We start from the raw sequence: 25418 nt of genomic DNA, 5'->3' as shown, positions 1-25418 counted from the left end.
ACCCTGTTTGAAAGGTCCTGATTCTACTATTTATAGGCATAGAAACTTTTATGTGCTTCATTCCCAAATTGAATCAGTTTGCTTCTCCTCAGGCATTGGTGGAAGGTGGTAGAGATACTCGCTTGGTTTTGGCCTTGTGTTCATTTAAGACACCCAAATTCAAGCAATCCATTAGCATCAACCTCCACAAAAGCAGATATTACTGGTATACATCATCATTCCCTGTTTTTTACCCCTTAATACAAACTTTATTTTATTTTGATTCAATTAAAAAGCAATTATTTTATTTTCTTCAAATTTCTCCTCCCTTGGGGGAAAAAAATAAAACTTGTAGCAATATGAAATTAAGAAAAGCAAATTCTCACATCAGTCATGTCCAGAAATGTACATCATACTCTTCATTTTAAGTCTATCACCTCTCCATCAGCAGTTGCATACATAGTATGCTTCATCATTCATCATCTATGATTCCTTTTGAATCATGATTAGTTATTTCATTGATTAATTAATCCTTACATTTTCAATGTTATTTATTTACTATGCTGTTAATGCAGAAATTGTTTTCCTAGTTCTCCATATTTCACTCTGCATCACTTCATACAATTCTTCTTGGATTTCTCTTAAATCATCCCTTTCATCATTTCTTATGGTATCATAGTACCTTATGAATCATTTCTTATGAATCAAACCCTATAACTTAAACTCTAGTTGTTTTTTTCTTTGCTGGTCCATCTGTCAAATCCATACCACTGTTGGTTTTCCTTAATTTACCACTCTTAAAAATATCCTCTCTCTGCTTGCTGGTTAAAAGGTAAAAAGTAAATATCCAGTTATAGATTGATTTCTCATTGTTCCTTGACTCCCTTAGTTCTAGTGTTTGTTCCCACTGATTCCCTCCCTTCTCAAGCATATTTCTTAATCAACCCTTAAGAAATGTTTCTGTTTAAGTGACCTGATTCTCTCTTTTGGGGAAACATATCAATTAGATTTTCTAATTTCCAACTTAATAGGTTTGCCTTTAAATTTCCTTCAGCATTGAGGAAAATTATGGACTTACATAAGAACAGCAAATTGGGTAGAAACTGAAGAAAACTTTTACTTTAAAAACTATTAAAATAAAAGAGGGATACTTTCACAAATTAAATCAAGGCCATTATGAAACAAATAATATACAAACTTTTATTCAAAGATAACAGCTCAAGAGGACAAATCTTGGTCATTTTTAAAGGGAGTTTGAGAATCGTTTTAGGAAAAAAAAATTTGATCAACAAACATGGCCACACAGAATGTTCTCTCTTTGTTAATAGCAGCTAAATGTACACACGAAGAAATTATTCGTAAAACCATGCAAATTCAGTTTAATTCCATACATTCATTATATTCATCAAAAAACCTGCAATTATGCTCATGCCATAGAGTCACTTTTTTGAGAAAAAAGAAAAAAAACAATTACACCAAAACATAACCCAGATTAAATCAAAATAAGTCATAAATAAGCATGACTGATATTTTATTTCCAAATGTTTGGCATTACACTTATTCAAGTGTTTCACACCATTTCCATTCCTTAGAAGTGGCATTTATAAGTGTTCAGCATTGTTAAATATCAAAAAATACAACTCTGTTTTACAATGTAGTATACTGGCAGAATTCAAAGTCCTGGGCCAATTATAAATAGTATAATCAAGTTTCAAACATTTTCAAAGGAAAGCAATCTAGACACATATGTATATATGCACACAACTTATATTCATTGAATCAAATGTTTTATAAAAGCAAACAGTTTGATCTCCCTGCCAGTGGGTATTACTGATGTAGACTTCTATACCCATTCAAAGAAATACAGTTTGTGGAGATACCGATTTCCTGGGGAGGAAACAATAAAGACAAAATTTACTTTGACCAGAACGCACATCACTTTTTCCTTCTTCACAGAACAATCCGTAGTCATCTGAGTCTGACACTGATTGGTCCTTAGGAAAGCCACTTTTGTCCGAAAACTTTATGATAATAAATACTGTGGTCCATTCATCTTGTTAAAAATTCAGTCAGCTGCTGCTCAATGCAGAAAACTCCTACACGGCGCTTCGACCTAGAATAATCTTCAGCGTCTGATGCCTTTAATGGCAGACGAACTTATCTTCTACTGAGACCCAAAATGCAGCCATGAGTAGAGAAGTGTTAGCCCCTAAGTCACTTCAAAAATACTTGTTGAAGCCTGTTTCAAGAGAATAAGTGTGCAGAAATCCTTCTTCTGTTCATAATGGTTTATCAATAACTGTAACACCTAATGGAAGAAATGAGAAAAGAAAACTGAAAACAAGGACATCCTTAAAAAATTCCAATTTCTTTTTTAAAAATTAAAGAAAAAAACACAAGAAAAGCAAAAAATAAAAAATAAAAAAATTCAAAACATTCATCAATTTCATTCTATAGCAGAGAACCATCATTCCCCTGTTCAGTAAAAACTGTGGCTCCTATCACCTCCAAGAGAGAGTGGAAGCTCCCCCATTTAGTATTAGATTCCCTTCACAGTCTTGTCCCTTTTCTAGCTTTTGTCTTCTAGAGTTTACTATTCTCCATGTATTCTATAATCCAGTGATCCTGTTCGTCGGAGCTGTTCACAAGGCACTCCATCTCTGGGCTGTGCTCCATGCTGGGAACGCACACCCTCCTCAAGCCTGCCTTTGGGCTTCTCTGGCTTCCTTTATGTCCCAGCTAACACCTCAATTTTTGCAAGAAATTTTTCCTGGCTCCCTTGATTCTCCTGTCTTCCTCCGTTGATAACTTCCAAGTTATCTTATGTTGGTACATAGTTGTTTGCATGTGGTCTCCTCCGTTAGACTAGGGATTGTCTTTTGCCTTCTTTTGCATCTCCAAAAGGGATGCAAGAGTCTAGCTAAAACAGCAGGAACTTAATAGATGCTCCCTGGCTGCGTGACTTTAATTCATATATAGAAAGCTATAATTAAGGTGTAAGGGTGGGAATGAGGGTGTGAGCAAGTAACTTAAGCCACAATAAATCCAAATAATTCAAATACACTTAGTGAACCAATCTATCAAGAGTTTCTACTGCACAGACCATTATTCTATGGGACTCTTGTTCTGGATATAGAATAGGCTATAGTTAAAAGCTTTTTATTGACAGAACATATGCATGGATAATTTTTCAACATTATCTCTTGCAATCAATTCTGTTCCAACTTTTCCCTTCCTTCCTTCACCCCTTTCCCTAGATGGCAGGCAGGTAACATGTAACATTTACATGTTAAACATTATTTACTATGCTGTTAATGCAGAAATTGTTTTCCTAGTTCAGGAAATGGAAATGTTTTCTAGTCCTAGAACAGCTGTGAAAGGGGCTCTGCAAGCAGTTAGCATGACTGCTATTCCCTATAGTTTGATCTACTTTCCAATTAAATTTTTTAAAAATTCTAGGTGATGGTACTGCTCTAATTAAATGGATTACAGATTAATCTCTTCAAAGGTAATTTATGTGTTGTCCCTTCCATGTAAAAAGTTCATTCCAATAACAATCCTATTTTAATAGTTATAGAAGAATATTAACTTTTTTGTGAAGTAGAGAACTGTCATCTTTTAATAAGTTCTAAAGGTTAGTTACAGAAATTATGCCTTTTCTGTGCTGTTCTTGTTTTTGTTGCAGGAGTTTAAGTCAATTCTCTCTTTTGCTATGTGGATAATTCCTACCACTAAATTGACAACTCTAAAGCTTTAAGATTTGCGAAGTTCTTAACATATATATATATATATATATATATATATATATATACACACACACACATTCCTGCATTTCACGGTTTAACAGCAACCCTATAAGGTAGGTCATTTACAATTTCCATTTATTTTAGAGGATACTGAGGCTCAGAGAGATTAAGTGATTTGCCATGGCTAGTTAAGGGCCAGAGATGGATTATAAATTCAGGTCTTTTCTCACTCACCAGCAATCTTTCCATTATACATGTCAATTAAGTCTCTATGTCACTTCTGTGGTAGCAAGAAAAGGAGAAAGGAGGGAAGAGAGGAAAGGAAAAAAGGAAGAGAGAAGGAAAGGAGGGAGAGTAGGAAAAGATGGAAGGGAGAGGGAAAAAAGGAGGAAGAAAGGAAAAGGACAAAGGCAAGGAAAAGAAAAATGTTGGGAAAGAAAAAGGGAAGGGGCAGCTAGGTGGTGCAGTGGATAAAACACCAGTCCTGAAGTCAGGAGGACTTGAGCTCAAATTTGATCTCAAACACTTAACACTTCTTGGCTGTGTGACCCTGGGAAGCCACTTAATCCCAATTGCCTCAGAAAAAAAAAAAAAAAAAAGAAAGAAAGAAAGAAAGAAAGAAAAAAGAGGAAAGAAGAAAGAAAAAGGCAAGAAGAAAAAGAAAAGAAGGAAAAATGGAAGAAAAATGAAAAAGAGAAAGGGAGAAAAGGAAAGTTAACAACTCTGGGGACTAAATGCAAACTGAGGCAGAATCCAAGATCATAGCTAGTAAGCATCTTGAGCCTAGATATCAAATCAGATTTTTCTGACTCCCAATTCAGGGCTCTATCCCCTATGCCAACTAGCTGCCTGGGCCATTGTTCACCTTTCCTGAAGATCACGGAATCCTTTGGATCGCAGACTTAGAAAAATCCAATTCCCTTTTTTTAGAGATTGGAAAGTCATCATCATTATCATCACCATCACCATCATCATCATCACCTTAATTGAGCATTAAACCTAATAGAAAACTACTATTACCTTAGAGTAGAACTGAAAGAAGACAATTATTACCTGCATAACTTCTCCCTGTGCTCATACAAGAAGATACCACTGTCCATTTATCCGTTGTTGGGTTATAATATTCCACTGATGCCAAGTTACAGGAACCATCATCACCTCCAACTACATACAATAGGCCATTAACAGCACAAACACCTTTAAAAATGTGAGAGAATGGGGAAAAAAAAGAGTAAGGCATTAAGGTGAGGTGATGGGAAGATAATTTATTTGTCTGGAGAAAAGTAAAGTTAGAAAATAAATAACCTCAGTTCTTTTTATATGCAGGAAACCTTTAAAAAAAAAAAAGAGTATATGAGTTGTCAGTTTCTTGGTATAACATCTAAGGACATTTTGTTTTTAATGTTCATCTGTCATTTTTGAAGAGGACCAGTGACATCACAGGATGATACCTTGTGTGTGGGACCTGGACTGCCCCCATTTACACTGGAGCTGCACAAAGTCATCAGCCTCAATCTCTCTTCCGGAGCTCTAGCAGGCCTGTGGCAGGACAAAAGTTAGGGTGATTGTCCCCAGCATGAGGAGCAGAGATAAGCTTGTGTCTGACCAGCTTCAGTCCCTTTCCGAGGCTGTTGGAACAAATTATTCTCACCTGTCCTTTCCACAAGGACAGGTCTTCCCATGCTTGGGACAAACATCCCTGTAACTCACCAACAGGTTTGTAGCTCATCAGTTACCCACAACCTGGTCCGGCCTGTTGACCAGGATGGTTTTATCCAGGTGTGCCTCCTGCACACAGCTGTTTGGAGCTACAGGTCAAAGCTGGGTGGCAAGTGGGAACCTGACATGGGAGAACAGCTGTGAAAAGGGCTAAGTCCTCCCTGAGCCTACCTGAGGATGTCTAAAATATCAGGAAGCTCACTTAAACTAAGATACACCCAAACAATAGGAATAAAATTACAAAATTCTTTACAAAAATAAAGGGAGACAAATAAGTGGAATGAAATCTTATGTAAATGAAGCACAAGAGTTTTTACAGTGAAGGTGGAGGAAATGCTTGAATCTTACTCTCATAGAAATTGACTCAAAGAGGGAATAACATACACACTCAGTATAATATGGAAATCTATCATACCCCATAGGGAAGTAAAATGGGCAGGGCTCACAGAAGTGAGAGTGGACTGGGAGAGTTGTCAGAAGCAAAATATTTTTGAGAATGGACAGGGTGAAAAGAGAGAGAATAGGATAAAAGTGTGATGGGAGAAATAGGATAGAGGAAAATACATAGTAAGTAAAATTGAAAATAATTTAGAGCCAGTATTTCTAATAAAAGACTCATTTCTTAAATGTATAGAGAATTGAGGCAAATTTATAAGAACATAAGTTATTCCTAATTAATAAATGGTTATGAAATAGGAACAGGCAGTGTTCAGAAGAAGCAATAAAACTCTCTATAGTCATATGAAAAAATGTTCTAAATAACTATTGATTTTTAAAAAATTATTATTGATTAGAGAAATGCAAATTAAAATAATTCAGAAGTATATCACCCCACACTTATTAGATTGGCTAATATGACAGAAAAGGAAAATGATAAATGTTAGAGAGGATGTAGAAAAATTGAGACACTATTATACTATTGGCGGAATTGTGAATTGATCCAACCATTCCAAAGAGCAATTTCAAACTATGCTCAAAAGGCTATGAAACTGTTTTTTGTTTGTTTGTTTGTTTGTTTTTTTTAATTTAATAGCCTTTTATTTACAGGATATATACATGGGTAACTTTACAGCATTAACGATTGCCAAACCTCTTGTTCCAATTTTTCACCTCTTACTCCCCCCACCCCCTCCCCTAAATGGCAGGATGACCAGTAGATGTTAAATATATTAAAATATAACTTAGATACATAATAAGTATACATGACCAAAACATTATTTTGCTGTACAAAAAGAATCAGACTCTGAATTATTGTACAATTAGCTTGTGAAGGAAATCAAAAATGCAGGTGTGCATAAATATAGGGATTGAATTCAATGTAATGGTTTTTAGTCATCTCCCAGAGTTCTTTTTCTGGGTATAGCTAGTTCAGTTCATTACTGCTCCATTAGAAATGATTTGGTTGATCTCGTTGCTGAGGATGGCCTGATCCATCAGAACTGGTCATCATCTAGTATTGTTGTTGAAGTATATAATGATCTCCTGGTCCTGCTCATTTCACTCAGCATCAGTTCGTGTAAGTCTCTCCAGGCCTTTCTGAAATCATCCTGTTGGTCATTTCTTACAGAACAGTAATATTCCATAATATTCATATACCACAATTTATTCAGCCATTCTCCAACTGATGGACATCCATTCAGTTTCCAGTTTCTAGCCACTACAAAAAGGGCTGCCACAAACATTCGTGCACATACAGGTCCCTTTCCCTTCTTTATAATCTCTTTGGGATATAATCCCAGTAGTAACACTGCTGGATCAAAGGGTATGCACAGTTTGATAACTTTTTGAGCATAGTTCCAAACTACTCTCCAAAATGGTTGGATTCGTTCACAACTCCACCAACAATGCATCAATGTCCCAGTTTTCCCGCATCCCCTCCAACAATCATCATTATTTTTTCCTGTCATCTTAGCCAATCTGACAGGTGTGTAGTGGTATCTTAGAGTTGTCTTAATTTGCATTTCTCTGATTAATAATGACTTGGAGCATCTTTTCATATGACTAGAAATAGTTTCAATTTCTTCATCTGAGAATTGTCTGTTCATATCCTTTGACCATTTTTCAATTGGAGAATGGCTTGATTTTTTATAAATTAGAGTTAATTCTCTATATATTTTGGAAATGAGGCCTTTATCAGAACCTTTGACTGTAAAAATATTTTCCCAGTTTATTGCTTCCCTTCTAATCTTGTCTGCATTAGTTTTGTTTGTACAAAAACTTTTCAGTTTGGTATAATCGAAATTTTCTATTTTGTGATCAGTAATGATCTCTAGTTCTGCTTTGGTCATAAAGACCTTCCCCTTCCACAGGTCTGAGAGGTAAACTATCCTATGTTCCTCTAATTTATTAATAATTTCATTCTTTATGCCTAGGTCATGAACCCATTTTGACCTTATCTTGGTGTACGGCGTTAAGTATGGATCAATGCCTAGTTTCTGCCATATTAGTTTCCAATTTTCCCAGCAATTTTTATCAAACAGTAAGTTCTTATCCCAAAAGCTGGGATCTTTGGGTTTGTCAAAGACTAGGTTGCTATATTTGTTGACTGTTTTATCCCTTGAACCTAATCTATTCCACTGATCAACTAATCTATTCCTTAGCCAATACCAAATAGTTTTGGTAACTGCTGCTCTATAATATAATTTTAGATCTGGTACAGCTAAGCCACCTTCATTTGATTTTTTTTTCATTAATTCCCTTGAAATTCTTGACCTTTTGTTTTTCCATATGAACTTTGTTGTTATTTTTTCTAGGTCATTAAAATAGTTTTTTGGGAGTCTGATTGGTATAGCGCTAAATAAATAGATTAGTTTAGGTAATATTGTCATCTTTATTATATTTGCTCGCCCTATCCAAGAGCATTTAATATTTTTCCAATTGGTTAGATCAGACTTAATTTGTGTGAAAAGTGGTCTGTAATTTTGCTCATAAAGTTTCTGATTTTCCCTTGGCAGATAGATTCCTAAATATTTTATATTATCAGTAGTTACTTTAAATGGAATTTCTCTTTGTAACTCTGACTGTTGGATTTTGTTAGTGATATATAAGAATGCTGATGACTTATGTGGGTTTATTTTATAACCAGCAACTTTGCTAAAGTTGTGGATTATTTCTAATAACTTTTTAGCAGAATCTCTGGGGTTCTCTAAGTATACCATCATGTCATCGGCAAAGAGTGATAATTTGGCTTCCTCATTGCCTATTCTTATTCCTTTAATCTCTTTCTCAGCTCTTATTGCTATAGCTAGCGTTTCTAATACAATATTAAATAGTAACGGTGATAGTGGGCAACCTTGTTTCACTCCAGATCTTATTGGGAATGGTTGCAGTTTGTCTCCATTACATATGATGCTTACTGATGGTTTTAAATAGATGCTGCTGATTATTTTAAGGAAAAGTCCATTTATTCCTATACTCTCAAGTGTTTTTAATAGGAATGGATGTTGGATTTTATCAAATGCTTTTTCTGCATCTATTGAGATGATCATATGGTTTTTGTTAATTTGGTTATTAACATGGCCAATTATATTGATAGTTTTCCTAATATTGAACCAGCCCTGCATTCCTGGTATAAATCCTACTTGATCATAGTGTATTATCTTGGAGATGATTTTCTGTAGTCTTTTTGCTAATATCTTATTTAAGATTTTAGCATCAATATTCATTAGGGAGATTGGTCTATAATTTTCTTTCTCTGTTTTCAGCCTACCTGGTTTAGGTATCAGTACCATGTCTGTGTCATAGAAGGAATTTGGTAGGACTCCTTCATTCCCTATTTTATCAAATAATTTATATAGCATTGGGGCCAATTGTTCTTTAAATGTTTGGTAAAATTCACATGTAAATCCATCTGGTCCTGGGGATTTTTTCTTAGGGAGTTGTTTAATTGCCTGTTCTATTTCTTTTTCTGAAATGGGACTATTCAAGCAATTTACTTCCTCCTCTGTTAGTCTGGGAAGTCTATATTTTTGGAGGTAGTCATCCATTTCACTTAGGTTATCAAATTTATTGGCATAAAGTTGAGCAAAATAACTCCTTATTATTTCTCTAATTTCCTCTTCATTGGTGGAAAGTTCTCCCTTTTCATTTTTAAGACTACTAATTTCATTTTCCTCCCTCCTTTTTCTAATCAGATTTACCAAAGGCTTATCTATTTTATTGGCTTTTTCATAGAACCAACTCTTAGTTTTATTAATTAGTTCAATAGTTTTTTTACTTTCAATATTTTTAATTTCTCCTTTTAATTTTAGAATTTCCAATTTAGTATTTGATTGGGGGTTTTTAATTTGGTCTTTTTTTAGTTTTTTTAGTTGCAAGCCCAATTCATTAATCTTTTCTTTCTCTGTTTTATTCAAGTAAGCCTCTAAGGATATAAAATTCCCTCTTATTACCGCTTTGGCTGCATCCCACAAATTTTGGTATGATGTCTCATCATTGTCATTATCTTGAGTGAAATTATTAATTGTATCTATAATTTGCTGCTTCACCCAATCATTCTTTAAGATGAGATTGTTTAGTTTCCAATTACTTTTTGGTCTATTTCCCCCTAACTTTTTGTTGAATGTAGTTTTTATTGCATCATGATCTGAAAAGAAAGCATTTACTATTTCTGCTTTCTTGCATTTAATTTTGAGGTCTTTATGTCCTAATATATGGTCAATTTTTGAATAGGTTCCATGAACTGCTGAGAAGAAAGTATATTCCCTTCTATCTCCATTCAATTTTCTCCAAAGATCCAACATACCTAATTTTTCTAATATTCTATTTACTTCTTTAATTTCTTTCTTATTTGTTTTGTGGTTTGATTTGTCTAATTCTGAGAGTGCAAGGTTGAGATCTCCTACTATTACAGTTTTGTTGTCTATTTCTTCTTGCAACTCTCTTAACTTCTCCTTTAGGAAGTTGAGTGCCATACCACTTGGTGCATATATGTTTAATATTGATATTGCTTCGTTGTTTATGCTACCCTTTAGCAGGATGTAGTTTCCTTCCTTATCTCTTTTAATTAGATCAATTTTTACTTTTGCTTGATCTGAGATAAGGATGGCTACCCCTGCTTTTTTGACTTCACCTGAAGCATAATAGATTTTGCTCCAGCCTTTTACCTTTACTCTATATGTATCCCCCTGCTTTAAATGTGTTTCTTGTAAACAACATATTGTAGGGTTCTGACTTTTGATCCAGTCTGCTATCTGCCTCCTCTTTATGGGGGAGTTCATCCCATTCACATTTACGGTTAGAATTACTAAATCTGTATTTCCTGCCATCCTAATAACCCCAGATTGTGCTTTACTTATTCTTGCCTCCCCCAACCCTCTTTCCCCCTTTTAAACTTATGTACCCCTCTTGTATCACGATACTTATCCTCTTTATAATCCCTCCCTCCCCCCCTTTGAGTCTTTCCCCCTTCCTTCCCTTATTACTCTTTTTCTTTTCCCTTTTCCTCTCCCCCGTTTTTAATGAGGCGAGAGAGAATTTTCTCTAAAACAAATGTCAATTATTTTTTCTTTGAGCCAACTCTGATGAGAGTAAGATTCACACAATGTTCCTCCCCCTCTCTAAATTCCCTCAGATATGATAAGTTTCCTTAGCCTCTTTGTGGGATGTGGTTTCCCTCTTTTTATCCCTCCTTCCCACCTTATTCTGCCATCATCCCTTTTCCATATCTACTTCCCTTTTTTATGTTATATCAGTACAATCAAATTATACATGTATTCTTTTTGTATATCCACAACAGAAATACAATTCTCAAGAGTTATTTTTACCTTTTCTGCATCTCTTGAGTTCTATTCTTGGAGATCAAATTTTTTGTTTAGTTCTGGTTTTTTCTTCAGAAACAAATGGAATTCATTTGTTTCATTAAATGTCCATCTTCTTCCCTGGAAGAAAATGCTCAGCTTAGCTGGGTAGTTTATTCTTGGCTGCATCCCAAGTTCTTGTGCCTTTCGGAATATCATATTCCAGGCCCTTCTTTCCTTTAATGTAGAGGCAGCCAGATCTTGGGTGATCCTTATTGTGGCACCTCGGTATTTAAATGGTTTTTTTTTGGCTGCTTGTAAAATTTTTTCCTTAATCTGATAGTTCTGAAATTTTGCCACAATATTCCTTGGGGTTTTTATTTTAGGGTTTCTTTCAGAAGGTGTTCGATGAATTCTTTCAATGCCTATTTTACCTTCTGATTCTATTACATCTGGGCAGTTCTCTTTGATGATTTCTTGTAAAATAGTATCTAGGCTCTTTTTTTCATCATAGTTTTCAGAAAGTCCAATAATCCTCAGATTATCTCTCCTAGATCTATTTTCCAAGTCTGTCGTTTTTGCAAGTAGATAATTCATGGTTTTTTCCAGTTTGTCATTTTTTTGTTTTTGCTTGACTGATTCTTGCTGTCTCAATGAATCATTAGTTTCTATTTGTTCAGTTCTAATTTTTAAAGAATTATTTTCTTCATTAGCTTTTTTTACTTCTTTCTGTATATGTCCAATTGAGTTTTTGAATGTATTGTTTTGGTCTGTGGAATTTTTTTCCATTTCACTAATTTTTTTTTTTAGTGAATTATTTTCTTTTTCCAATTCACAGATCCTACTTTCTTGCGTGTTCTTTGTCTTTTCCAATTCACGGATCCTACTTTCTTGCGAGTTCTTTGTCTTTTCCAATTCACAAATCCTACTTTCTAGTGAATTCTTTATTTTTTCCAATTCACAATTCTTACTTTCCTGAGATTTTTTTACTTTTTCCAATTCGTATTTCAGGAAGTTGTTGCTCTCTTGTAAGGCTTCTCTTTCCTTTCCCCATTTATCTTCTAACTCTCTTTTGAGACTTTTAATGGTCTCTTCTATGAGAGCATCATGTAAAGGAGGACAGTCTGATGCATTTTTGCTGTTTGAGGTCTCTTCAGGTTTGCTGACCTGCTCTTTTTCTGCATAGAAGCTGTCGATTGTTCTTTTCATCTTTTTATTCATGTTTTAAAGCCTTTAGGGTAGGTCTCCTAGGCAAGGGGGTTACCAGCTTCCTCTGCAGAGCAGGGAAAGATGTAAACCGATTTCCGGCTCCGAGGTATGGGAGTGCTCTGAGTGAGAGTTTTCCCTTCCCCCAACAGGAAGTGGATTCAGCACTGGCCGAGCTATCAAACTGCTTAGTAGGGCTGAGTGGATTATCGATTGCCCTCGGCTAGAGACTAAGTGGTGAAAGTGTCACCGCCCCAGGCCGGAGCCTCTTGTGGGACTGTGAGTATTAGCAGCTGACCGCAGACCGCCACAAACTCTGCCCAGTGTCTCTGACTGATGCAAATCGGCCCTGGAAAAGCTCTATGGCCCCAAGCCGAGCTCCCCACTGCGCAGATTGGAGGCTAACCCGGGCTGCGTCCTCCTGCCGTGCAGGATCACAACTGCCCCAAGGAAAAGCCCGTACTGCGGATTGGGGCTGCGAGTTTGTGCTGAGATCTGTGCTTTCACTTTCGGTTTGAGACTCTCCTCAGAACCTAATTTCTCTCCCAGTCTATGCTGATCTCCCCCCTGGCTCCGGAACCAACCTTTTTTGGCGAGACTGCAGATTTTCTTCGGCCGGTGAGTTGTTCTACTTCTTATCTTTACGAATTGTAGCAGTCAAGACTATTTTTGAGGCTCGATATAATATTGATAAAGAGGGTAAGAGAAAAGCTTAGAAAGTCGCGTGTGTCTTCTCCGCCATCTTGGCTCCGCCCCCCAAAAGGCTATGAAACTGTTAATGCCCTTTGACCCAACAATACAAGTATCAAAGCTGTATCCCAAAAAAGTAAGAAACAAAAAGGAAAAAGACCTAAAGATATAAATATATATAGCTCTTTTTAGTGATGGCAAAGAACTGAAAATTGAGGCGATATTCAGTAGTTGGCGAATGAACCAAGTTGTACTATATGATTGTGATGGAACACTACTTTGTTATAAGAAATGATGAGCAGGATGCTTTCAGAAAAACCTGGAAAGATTTACATTAGCTGATGTTGAGTGAGGTGAGCAGTGTAGTTGTACACAATAACGGCAACATTGTGCAATGACCAACTATGAATGACTTGGCTATTTTGAGAATACAATGATCCAAGCTCGATCATTGCTTCCAAAGTACTTTATGGATTCTAAAAACTGCTATTTATATAAATATGTTGGCAAATCATTGGATTTTGATCCATCCTGTTCAATGGATTTAGCATGATGTAGCTTATGAATTATCTGGCTATGCATCCCAATAATGTTATTATTTAAAACTCATTCATTCTTAAAGAAACAACTCCCTATGATGGTGCTAAAGAGTTTTCCATGTAACCATAACTGGTTCAAGAAAACATTACTGACATAGAGATAAGAGGTTAACCACCAAACAATTCCTTCTATTATAGCTATTAGTGGTATGGGAGTAGACAGGAATTTAAAATTTTTCTCTTACACCACTGATAAGATTTCCAGCCTTCTTTGGAACATAGCTTACATATAACAGAACTAAAAAGATCCTGTTCTGCAATGGCTTTGTCACTACCATGATCACTTTGTCTCTTTCTCAGAGATACAAAGCTAGTTCCTTGTGACTAAAACCAATAAAATTTACCATTTGTGGGGCAGCTCCATACCTATGGACTAGAGAGAGTAATAAAATAAACTGGTATTATAATGACAAAGAGTTTTACCATCTCTTTGTAAACCTTGGGGTACACTCCCCAGATGGAGAGGGCCCAAGTTCTTTTACATTTTCATATTCCCTGACTATCACCAAATATCTCTCGCCTAAGAAGTTCATCCAGATTCTCATTTTGATTCCTCCATTTCAGTATTACTTTTATCTATTTCTTCATATTCATCTGTCCCATTTTCAAAATATGTTTTCCTCTGTTATAGAATAGCATTTATCTAATTGGTTAAGATTAGTAAGCACTACATTGGACGAGATCATGCTTGGAATATGCAACTTTAATATCCTGAAAAAAGATTCAGTGATCTAATAGCTGGCACCAGAGGGCAATATAGAATTTAGTAGTGAGTTGAGAAAGATTCAGAATTAACTGGTTCTTGCAGACTATTTACTAAGTCATTACAGATTCCAAAAGAAGGAACAAGAATCAGTTGTGAAGCTGGATCTTTACTTGTGAAATTGAAAGGATCTCTTTGGAATACCTTTAGAATCATCCCCACTTTCTTCAAACTCAATTTATAAAGAAACATATATCCGGGTATTTGCAAAACAGCAACTTTAGATCTGTTTAAAGAATGCTCAAATAAATTGCAACAAGGATAAAGAGGGAAACAAAGCAAAACCCAGGAAGATAATGGCTTTTCCATAGTTTCAGGCCACTCTTAGAACATTTCAGCATCCCATGGTGATGTCTAAAGGCTGAGTATTTTCCTTTTTTTTTTTTTTTTTTTAATTTAATAGCCTTTTATTTACAGGATATATACATGGGTAACTTTACAGCATTAACAATTGCCAAACCTCTTGTTCCAATTTTTCACCTCTTACCCCCCCCCCACCCCCTCCCCTAAATGGCAGGATGACCAGTAGATGTTAAATATATTAAAATATAACTTAGATACACAATAAGTATACATGACCAAAACATTATTTTGCTGTACAAAAAGAATCAGACTCTGAATTATTGTACAATTAGCTTGTGAAGGAAATCAAAGATGCAGGTGTGCATAAATATAGGGATTGGGAATTCAATGTAATGGTTTTTAGTCCTCTCCCAGAGTTATTTTTCTGGGCATAGCTAGCTCAGTTCATTACTGCTCCATTAGAAATGATTTGGTTGATCTCGTTGGCTGAGTATTTTCCTAAGGGAAAACTCATATGCAAAAAAAAAAAAAGAGAATGGGAAAACTCCCCTGCTAAGTAAAATCCAATGTGATTTCACTGTTTAACTCTTCTCTTAAAGCCAGGGAGAAAATGTATATTAAGTTTCACAGAAATTGTTTAAATGATTTTTTTGCTCTTTTTTTTTTTCTTTGATATGAGATCCTCTAAAAGATTTATGGGAAAGGAATCATTCAGTAAGAGAGGTGTTATAAAAACAAAGAGATCAATAAAAATTATTTTATAAGAAAAATGCAGATACCTTCCCCTGTGAAACCAACTGCCTCCCACTAAATGCCTTTCATTCTTGAGGCTATATACTCTTTGATTCCCCATCATAATCAATCAATCAATAAACATATATAAATTGTCTACAATGCACTATGTACTGTGCTAAGTGCTAGGGCTACAAAAAGAGACAAAAAAAAATTATTGTGATAGAATACTCATAAGAAATGAGGAACTCAAAGACCATAGAAAAACATGGATAGACTTGAATGAAATAATGAAGAGCAAAATGATCAGAATTAAGATAACACTATATATAGTAACAGCAATATTATTTTAAGACAACCTTCAGTGAAATTTATTTTGATTATTATACATACCCAAATTAATTACAAAGGACATATGAAGGAAGACTATTGGCATCCAGAGAAAGAATGGATAAATGGAGAAACATGTATAGAATGATGATGTATATATGTGTGTGAATATATGTACACACACACACACACACACACACACACACACACACTTATTTGTTTCTAAGAGTAAGCAGCAAGAGGAGGAAGGGAGGGAATAAAAAAAGAAATTTACATGATAAATTTATAATATATTTAAAAGGAACAGTAAGTTGTACATAAGATTTGCAGTTTCAAATGTAATCACCTTTTTTATTATACTATGATACAGAAATGCTTATTTTAGTCCATAAATTAAAAATTAAAAAAAAAAAAATTTAAAGAAAATTCTTGCCCTCAAGGAGTTTACAATCTAAAGAAAGTCACCAAGATTAACCTGGCAGTTTATTTCAAACTATGGAAAATGGTAAATATAGGCAATAGAATAATGGAAAACAGTTTTCTGAGAAGAAAACAGCATATCTCCTGGGGCTGTTAATGTTTCAACATTTCAAGGGTCTATGATATCATGGGAGTGGATGCTCCCCTCCACACAGGCTACTGAATGAATACAAATGAGTAAATAAATGCCCCTGATAAGAGTGACTGATGAAAATCCTTATATCTAAGAGCACTATCATGTACTTAATATCACACACACACAGACTGACAGTATCTGATGCTTCTCACAAACTGCCCATTTACTGCCACCCAAATTCAAAGTCTGAATCTGTTATTGTTTTAATTCCCAGCCCTCTTCACTGGGACTTTCCAAATGCCACTGAAGTCAGTCCATACATAAACAAGAACCTGCTCCCTTCTGCAGGAGCATATTCCACGTTGGGAGAGATTTAATGATTAGGAAATTGCTGCAGACATCAAGCCAAAATCTGCCCCCCCCTTGTAGCTTTGCCCTTGGCTACTCAGAGACTAAGGAATTACTTGCTTTCAATTACTTGGAGACCAGTTACTGCTTCCATGTCACAAATATCTGACAGCAGGTGCTATTCCAACCCATCTGGCGTCAAGGTCTTTCATCAATAACCTATGTCAGAGTTTCTGGAGCTTCCAATATTCTGGTCAATCTCTTTCAGACATTCTCTACTCTATGTCTTTCTCAAAACATGGTATCCCAAATCAAAAGCATAATTTACACTTATTTTCTTCATATTTTTTTTACATTTATACACATAAACATATGTATACACAGTTGTGTACATTAAATATGTTATATATCTGTGCATACACATACATATACATATGTTGAGGTTGGGAAAGGGACCCCAAAAGTTTAGGGTCACAGACTGATGTGGCAAGGTACCTCAAAAGAATTTTCAGGCTTGCACCCATTTCCTAGTCAAAGGGCAAAGTTTACTGGAATGGTAATACCAATTGAAGTGGGGTAAATTCCAGATGAGATTATCAGAGAGCTAAAAGAGCTTTCTATCACTGATATGCTAATTCTTTGGCCAGAGGGGTGGCCATCTCCAGAATCTGGTTCTCACTGACCAACTATCACTATTATCTCAGGCCCATGGGACTACCCTGAGGCCAGAAACTATCTGACAGAGGAGGAATCTTTTCAGAATCAAATAGCTTCAACTGGGTGTGGAAATTTCCTAAGGCAGACTCCAGAGCCAGAAGATTGAGGATTACTGAGTTATTATTAGAAAAGAAGCGCCCCTAAAATCAGGAGACCTCAAAATCATTGTTGTCTCCCCTATAAGCTATATATTATATATGTTAAAAGACATATATATGTCTATGTGTGTTTATTCATTCAATAAACATTTATTAAGCACTTACAATGTACCAGGAATTGTGCTAAGAACCTGGGATACAAAAAGAGGTAAAAGGTATCCTACTTTCAAGGAACTCACAATCTAATGAAGAAAATGAAAATGAATACCAGGTAAATAGAAAATAATTAACCATGTAGGTACTGAAATTAAGGGAGATTGAAGAATGCTTCCTGTAGAACTCATGTTCTAGCTATTATTAAAAGGAAGCCGGGGAATCAGGAGTTGGAACAAGCATTCTAGGGATGGGAGGCAAGCCAAAGAGTGTGCCCAGAACCAAGAGATGGAGAATCTCGTTCTGGAGGGTCAGGAGGCTAGGATCACTGGATCCAGGAGTAAGTATTAAAAAGTAAGGGGCTGGACAGGTGGAGAGGGCCAGGTGTTGAACGCCAAACACTGAATGAGCTTCTGGAAGCATTAGGGAATCCCTGGAGTTTATTGATTGGCAGTGGGGGTAGGTGGTGAGATGATCAGACCTGCACTTTAGGAAGTCACTTTGGTGTCTGAATGGAGGATGGACTGGAGTGGAGAGACATGTGAAGCAGGCTGACCAGGGCGCTGACCATGTCAGTGGAGGAAAAGGGATGTATTCAAGAGATGTTGCAAAGATGAAGTTGACAAGTCCAGACAACAACTTGAATTGGGAAGGGGGAGGTGAGAGATAATGAAGAATCTAGAATAATTGCTAAGCTGTGAGTCTGAGAGACTGGGGAGATGCTGTGACTCTCCACAGGGATAGGGAAGGTAGGAGATGTGGGAAAGTTTACAGGGAAATGAATTGGACATAATGAGTTTTAAGTTGTCTACTGAAATATATTCTTGGTTTCCTTGTTAAATAGTAAAGCTCTTTGTGAGTAGGGATTGTTCTATTCTTAGTATCTCTATCTGTGCATAATAGGTCCTTAATAAATGATTGGGAGATGGTAGAAAAATTATCACCTCTCTTGTTTTGAATACAATGCCTTTTTTAATGAAGCCTCAGAAAACTCAGTATTCTGGCTGGCATGTCCTACTAATGGCTACTCCATTTAGGTCTTTTTCACAGGAATTGCTGTCTATCTAAGCTTTTCTCATACTGTATTTGGAAAATTGATTTTTCTCAATCCAAATTGAGAACTTTTATAACTATTATTTATTCTTTTAAAATTCAATTCAGTCATCATTCTAACCGTCAAGATCTTTCTGGACTCAGGTTCCATCATCAAGCATGACTGTGATATCTTCAAGCCTTGTATCATCTGTAATTTTAACAAATAGGCCATCCGGGAATTTGTTTAAGTTAAAATGTTTAAGCTAAAAATGTGCAGAACTGCAGAACTCTAAGGGCATTCTGTTATTTTTTGACTTTCTGCTGATTATACACATGGTCTCTTCCATCACGCTTCTTACTAAAGGATTTTAGAAGATAAGAAAAAATAAAGAAAAAAGTGTGTGTGTGTGTGTGTGTGTGTGTGTATAATATATAAAGAGACTTACTTAAGATGGCCTTAGCTTTTTAGACTGTCATATCACATTGATTTAGATTGAGCCTATAGTCTGTTTAAACTCCCAGATAATATTTCAGACAAAAGCTTTAGTAATAACCACCCTTCCCTCACCTTATATATGAAGTTGTTTTCAGGCCCAAAAAATAAAATCTTTTTTTCTATCTATTGTTATTCATTTTCATCTTGTTGGATTGAGCCCAATGCTCTAGTCTGGCAAGACCTTTCTGGATCTTATTTATTCCTCCAAACTTTGTGGCACTTCCATATCTGAAGAGTTAAGAAGATGGTGGATCAGAATGAGAAGTGGATTTCTGAACAATATCTTAAAAGATAGCAATAGTATTTGATGAAGGGGGCGGCGAGCAGAGGGGAAGATGTCTAGGCTGGAATTTTCTAATCTAAAACTAAAACTAAGAAAAGTCAAAAAATAAAAAAACCTGGAAAGGACAACACTGTTTATGTATATGTAGTAAACCATATAAAAGAAAAAAGCAGTTACTATAAAGGAAGAATAAGAGATCACAAGAGATAAAATCCAAGAAAGGCGCCAGTAGTATCAAAAGTCACAACAAATGATCAGTGTTTGGAGAAAAAAAGCAGAAGTAGAAGTCTTAACACACGGAGACTCATTTAATCTCAACAGTATTAGAGATTTAGTGGGAAGGAATGTACAATTAGAATATAGCTCTGGATAGGTCTATACTGTTCAAAAGTAATAGAATGGAAATAAGGGGATAATAGTATATTAGAAAGGTAGACTTGTGTATGCAGGTCAAGGAATCAGACCTGGGGAGAATGATGGAAAGCATTTGAGTGAAGAGTATTAGAAAGAAAAAGAAAAATAACTAATTTCATTGTGAAAGAGACAAGACTTGCATATGGGGGTCTAGGAATCAGACCTGGAGAAAATGATGGAAAGCATTTGGGTGAAGAGTATTAGAAAGAAAAATAATTAATTTCATTGTTAGAGTATATATACTATTAGCAATTTGGATAGAAAGAGAAAATCAGTGAGAAGTCTTGGAAACAGATCACACATTTGACAAGTAGCATTAAATAGCCATGTTAGGAGATATCAATTAACCATAAATCTGCCAGAGTAGAAACAAAGAAAGGCTAGGTAGTACCTCATGCCCTAAAATTCTTACAAGGGAAGTCAGCCCCAAGGAGATGTAAAACTTAAGAATAGAATTCTCAAGATCCAAAGGGAAACAATTTGAATGAGAAGAAAAAATGACGAGAATCATCTAAAGTCTGATATGAATGCACAGGGGATTCACCAAAATCACTTAGATTTTGGAAATATATGTTCAGAGCAGATTTTTTGTTTTTTAGTCATTTTCGGTCTTGTTAAACTCTCTGTGACCCCATTTGGGAGTTTCTTGGCAAGATACTGGAGCAGTCTACCATTTCCTTCTCCAGCTCATTTTACAGATGAGGAAACCGAGGCAAACAGGTTTTAGTGACTTGCCTAAGACTACTAAATGTCTGTGGTTAGATTTTTACCTCCAGACTTGGCACTTGACCCACTGTGCCACCTTGTTGCCTCAGGGCACACAAGAGAACATAGTTATAAGGTCATGGCATGGTTCCTCCTGGAAATTAATTTTCTTTACCTTGTTTCTTCTTCCACTTTGTCTCTAGACCCTAAATTAATATGTGACTTCTGCTCTATCTTTATAAATGTTTATAATTATCAAATTGATTGGACAAGTCTTCTAGTCAGTTTTGCTACTGTAGGTGAAAAATCATCTCTGGGGCACATTATGAGATTGTTGGATTTTTACGTAATTAATCATGAGTCCTATTCGTTAAAAAGCCTTAAAGCCAACTGCAAAAAATACCTGCTCTTAAATGAAGGGATTAATTACCTGCGTTCCTTCTGCACATGTTCATATCTGCCACTTGTCTCCAGGTATTAGTGGCAGGATCATACACTTCCACGCTTTTTCTTACTAATGGACCATCATGACCTCCCACGGCATAGAGTAAGTTGTTTAACACTCCAACCCCTAAAAAACACAAACACAAGTAAATTGCAGCCCAGACACTCTTGTGCTCACAATACAACTTTTTGTGCCTCAAAGTTGGCTCAATGTAGCGTGATCACATTCACAGGCTCTGATAACAGCATGGGCAGGGAAGGGAAACTGCTGCAAGCATGGTGGTACCCAAGGGAAATGGCGATCCCCACAGGACCTCAATAGCTGTTGCTAGGGCTCTGAAATTCAGGCACTAAACTGAACGAGAAGAACCAGAGCAAACCCGGACAAAGCAAGGTAGAAGTATTGGTATTCCGATTTTTCCCAGGTAATACAAAGGGATGCTAATGAATTATCTCCTTAGTCTGTGTGCAAGCAGCTGCCCCTGGAGTTCAGGTGCTCACTAGGGCCTGCATTTACCTGCTCCACTCCTGCGCGTGCTCATTTCCGAGATATAGCTCCATTCATTTGTTGCCGAATTATAACACTCCACGGTGCTGAGACACTGGCGGGATGCTCCATCATAACCCCCCACAGCATACAACAAGCCTAGAAGCAGGATCACAAGGAGAGCCAGATGTAAAGGTCCTGGTTAAGAAAGTGTCAAGGCTGCTTTTCTCTCTCAGGAGCAATATGAATTCTTCCTTAATAATGTATTTTTGTATAAAGTATTTTAGAGAACTGCCTAATAGTAATACAACTGCTTATAGATAAAGGGATGGTCAAAGAGTCAGAGATGGAGAGCTAGATATGATCTCAGGGGCTATCTAGAGTTAAACCTCCACATTTCACAGATGAGGAAACTAAGGAACGAGGCGGATAAATGATCCTGGACAAGGTAGCATTTTTTAATAGCCTACCGTGGGGGTCAGGCACTATGATAAGCACTGGGGTAGGTTACTAAGGACAAGAGATAGTTGCCACCTGTAAATAGTTTAAAAGTCTAAATTTGTATTAGAATGATTTGTGTATAGTGTTTTGGTGGTACAAGGGATTAAGTCTGGACCTGGAATCAAGAAGACCTGAATTCAAATCCTCCTTCAAACACTTATATTGTGTAACTCTGAGCAAGTTATTTAACCTGTATCTGCCTCAGTTTCCTCATCAGGATTTTTATGAAAATAAAATGAGATAATATTTGTGAAGTCCTATATAAATGGTGGCAATTTTTATTCCCTAGACTTTTTGAGGACTCAGTTTCCTCATCTATAAAATGAGAGGGTTGAACAAAATGGTACTGGAGAAATCTTATGGAAAGATTTGATCCTATAAACTCTACTGTCCTTTGTAACTCTTAAAACAAGATTATATGCTTCTAATTTTAGAATATGGAAGATCCCACTGCCCTCACCTCTAAAATTCAAGAAATCATGTGCCTAGAAACAGAAAGTGGAGACGCCAATGAAAAAACTACTAGTACATACATACCTCCAACAACCCCCACACCAACACTGCTCCTTCTAGTATTCATTGGTGCAACATGGAACCATTCATTAGCCTTCATGTTATATGCTTCCACAGATGATAAACCTGCAACAAACCCCAATACATCATTATCCTTTCTAAAGACAAACACTATCATTTCCAGACTATTTAGGCTTTATTTCTTCTTCTAAAATTTAAAATAATTGAAATTTTTTTCTTTTAATATGAATTATTTTCAGGGCCATTTAAATTAGCTGTGCTAATTAAGATAATATAAAGAAAAAGAAAATAACAATATATAACCAAGTTTACAGAGGTGTTATGTCAAAGGGTCAAAGGTAGAGAGCTAGAAAGGATCTCAGGGACTATCCAGTTAAACCTCCACATTTTACACATGAGGAAACTGAGGCACTAGTTGGACAAGGCAGCATTCATTCATTAACAGGAGATATAGCCTCAATGGTCAGGAAGTTCCCAAGTTCCCATCTCTGATACTACTGGCTATGTGAGCCTAACTGGATGTCCCAAGATTATAAATTGCATATCAGATAAAGCTTTTCATGAGACAAGGGCATTTGGGTTTTCCTTACACCAATATAATAAGGGACCCAGATCAAAACAGGCAGATAGATATGGTATAGAGGGTAAAGGGTAGGCTTTGAAGTCAGGAGATTTGGGTTAAATTCTTCCCTTAAGTACAATAATCATTGTGTCATTTAAGCTTTCAGTGATCTCCCAGCAATTTTTTAAAGACTCTTAGTTACAACATATTTCTATCATATTATATATTGCACTTCTTGTCATCTAGGAGAGGAGCATGGGGGAAGGGGGAAGAAATTGGAACACAGGGTTTTGCAAGGGCTAATGTTGAACAATTGTCCACTGTTTATAAAAATAAAAAGCTTTAATAAAAAATTTAAAAAAGACTTAGTTATAGAATAGCTGCTGACCTATCCCCTCTGAGAAAATAAAAGATCTAGGCCAAAAAAAAAAAAAAAATCATATTATCAGTGCAAGATTATTTTAAAAATTTCTCTCATTTAAAAAGAATGAAACGTCCTCAAACATTGAAAGTATTTAGTTTGATTTTACTTGATTGTGTGAATGGCCATAGCAAAGAAGAGAAAAGCAGGAGAAAATTTACCTGTACTTCCATCAAATCCCCCAACTGCATACAACAAGCCATTTAACACAGCAGCTCCCAGAGTGCTCCTCCGATCCCGCATGTTAGCAACACTGGTCCACTGATCTTTAACTGGATCATAGGAATCGACAGTTCGAACTCTTAATGAGCCATTGAAACCTCCCACGGCAAAAACGAGGCCAGCCATGTAGACCATACCTGTGGCAAGAACACATCCCTGAGTACCACGTCATGTTCAATGTACCATCTCTGAATGAAGATTGCTTTGAGACCCATCAAATGCTCCTGATTTGCACCTGAGACCCAATGAGACATTGGCCAAATGTGTCTGGAGAATAATTGCTTACCTGCATGCTTGGAGAATGACTGAGTTTTTATTCTTTTCCAAGTTTAAAACAAGAAAGATACAAAATATAGTGGTGTGGAAGGCTTTATGGATAGGTTTAGATTGTAAACTCTTTGTGGGCAGGGATTGTCTTTTAACTAATTGTATCCTCAGTGTTTAGCATAGTGCCTCTGTTTGCTTAGGAAACAATAAATGCTTATCATGCAGTAAATAAACTCTTTAAGTAGGGCCAAAGATTCTTATCTTTGAACTCTAGAATAAGAAAATGACACAATCAGCATTTTTCTTGTAGATGTGCCTCTTCTAAGAACATGCCCTGATTGTTTTTGGTTTCTAATATTAGGGTATGTTATACAAAATAATTTAAAATCCAAATAAAACATACATGAGGTTCAAAATAGAAAATATGAAGAAAAAGTAATTAAGTTCAAATAGGTGGGAAATCAAAATAATTAGAGATCAGTTAAGTCTATACATTCTTGAAAAAGCCACATTAATCAAGTGGTGCTTGAAATCCACCCCACGATATTTTGTAGCTATCTTGTATTAAAGGACCAAAACTTAATATGCCATTTATTTATTCTACAAACATTTCAATGCTAAACACTGGGGATACAATTAATTTAAAAGGCAATCCCTGCCTGCAAGGAGCTTACAATCTAAACCTATCCATAAAGCCTTCCTTGATCACTCCAGTATGAAGTTATCTCATAGAATTGTTGTAAATACAATGTATTTGCAATTAATCATGTCTAATGATGCTACTTCTATTGTCTTAAACAATTTTCTTCTATCCCAAATGGAATCCATACCCCCAGAGAACCAAAACAATTTTCTTCTATCCCAAATGGAATCCATACCCCCAGAGAACCAAAACTTAAGATGTCATTAATTTATTCCATGAACATTTCATTGCCTAAAATGTTATGTACTGTGCTAAACACTGAGAGAAAGAGATGAACAAGAAAAGATATCTATCTCTAAGGAACTTAAGGTTTTTATTTTGTATATTTGATAATGGTTAGGGCAGTTGTTTGTCTTAAAAACAGTTATCAGATATTGCTTTAATTTTAAGGATTTCAGGACTGGGATGAATTGGTCATTCCAATAATTTATAAGTATTTACTGTACCAGGCACTAGGAATATAAGTAAAAAGAATGAAGAAATTTTTACTTGCAAGGAATTAACATTCTAATAAGAAAGGAAGAACATAAATAAAAAAGAAATAAATCATAAAGATATTTTTATTATTGTTCAGTCATTTTTAGTTAAGCACTACTCCATGACTGCACTTGGGGTTTTCTCAGCAAACACACTGGAATGATTTGCCATCTCTTTCTCCAGCTCATTT

The 25418-nt window shown here is 35.9% G+C and overlaps 1 protein-coding gene across 2 annotated transcripts in view; it reads right to left on the bottom strand.

Moving 5' to 3' along the window:
* Positions 1–1153: 1153 nt before the first annotated feature.
* The window catches only part of KLHL2 (kelch like family member 2), a 135703-nt gene continuing 111438 nt past the window's right edge, over positions 1154–25418 (bottom strand). For both annotated transcript variants that reach the window (XM_031942981.1, XM_031942979.1), the window contains exons 10-15: positions 23721–23918; positions 22580–22681; positions 21572–21700; positions 21041–21181; positions 4779–4922; positions 1154–2287 (exon numbers count right to left, since the gene is read on the bottom strand). In XM_031942981.1, the coding sequence (XP_031798841.1) occupies positions 2259–2287; positions 4779–4922; positions 21041–21181; positions 21572–21700; positions 22580–22681; positions 23721–23918 (743 nt within the window). In that variant the 3' untranslated portion in view covers positions 1154–2258. The remainder of the gene's footprint in view (positions 2288–4778; positions 4923–21040; positions 21182–21571; positions 21701–22579; positions 22682–23720; positions 23919–25418) is intronic.

The sequence above is a fragment of the Sarcophilus harrisii genome, chromosome 6, assembly GCF_902635505.1.
Source record: "Sarcophilus harrisii chromosome 6, mSarHar1.11, whole genome shotgun sequence".
Classification (NCBI taxonomy): Eukaryota; Metazoa; Chordata; class Mammalia; order Dasyuromorphia; family Dasyuridae; genus Sarcophilus; species Sarcophilus harrisii.
This window is presented reverse-complemented; position numbering and strand designations above follow the sequence as displayed.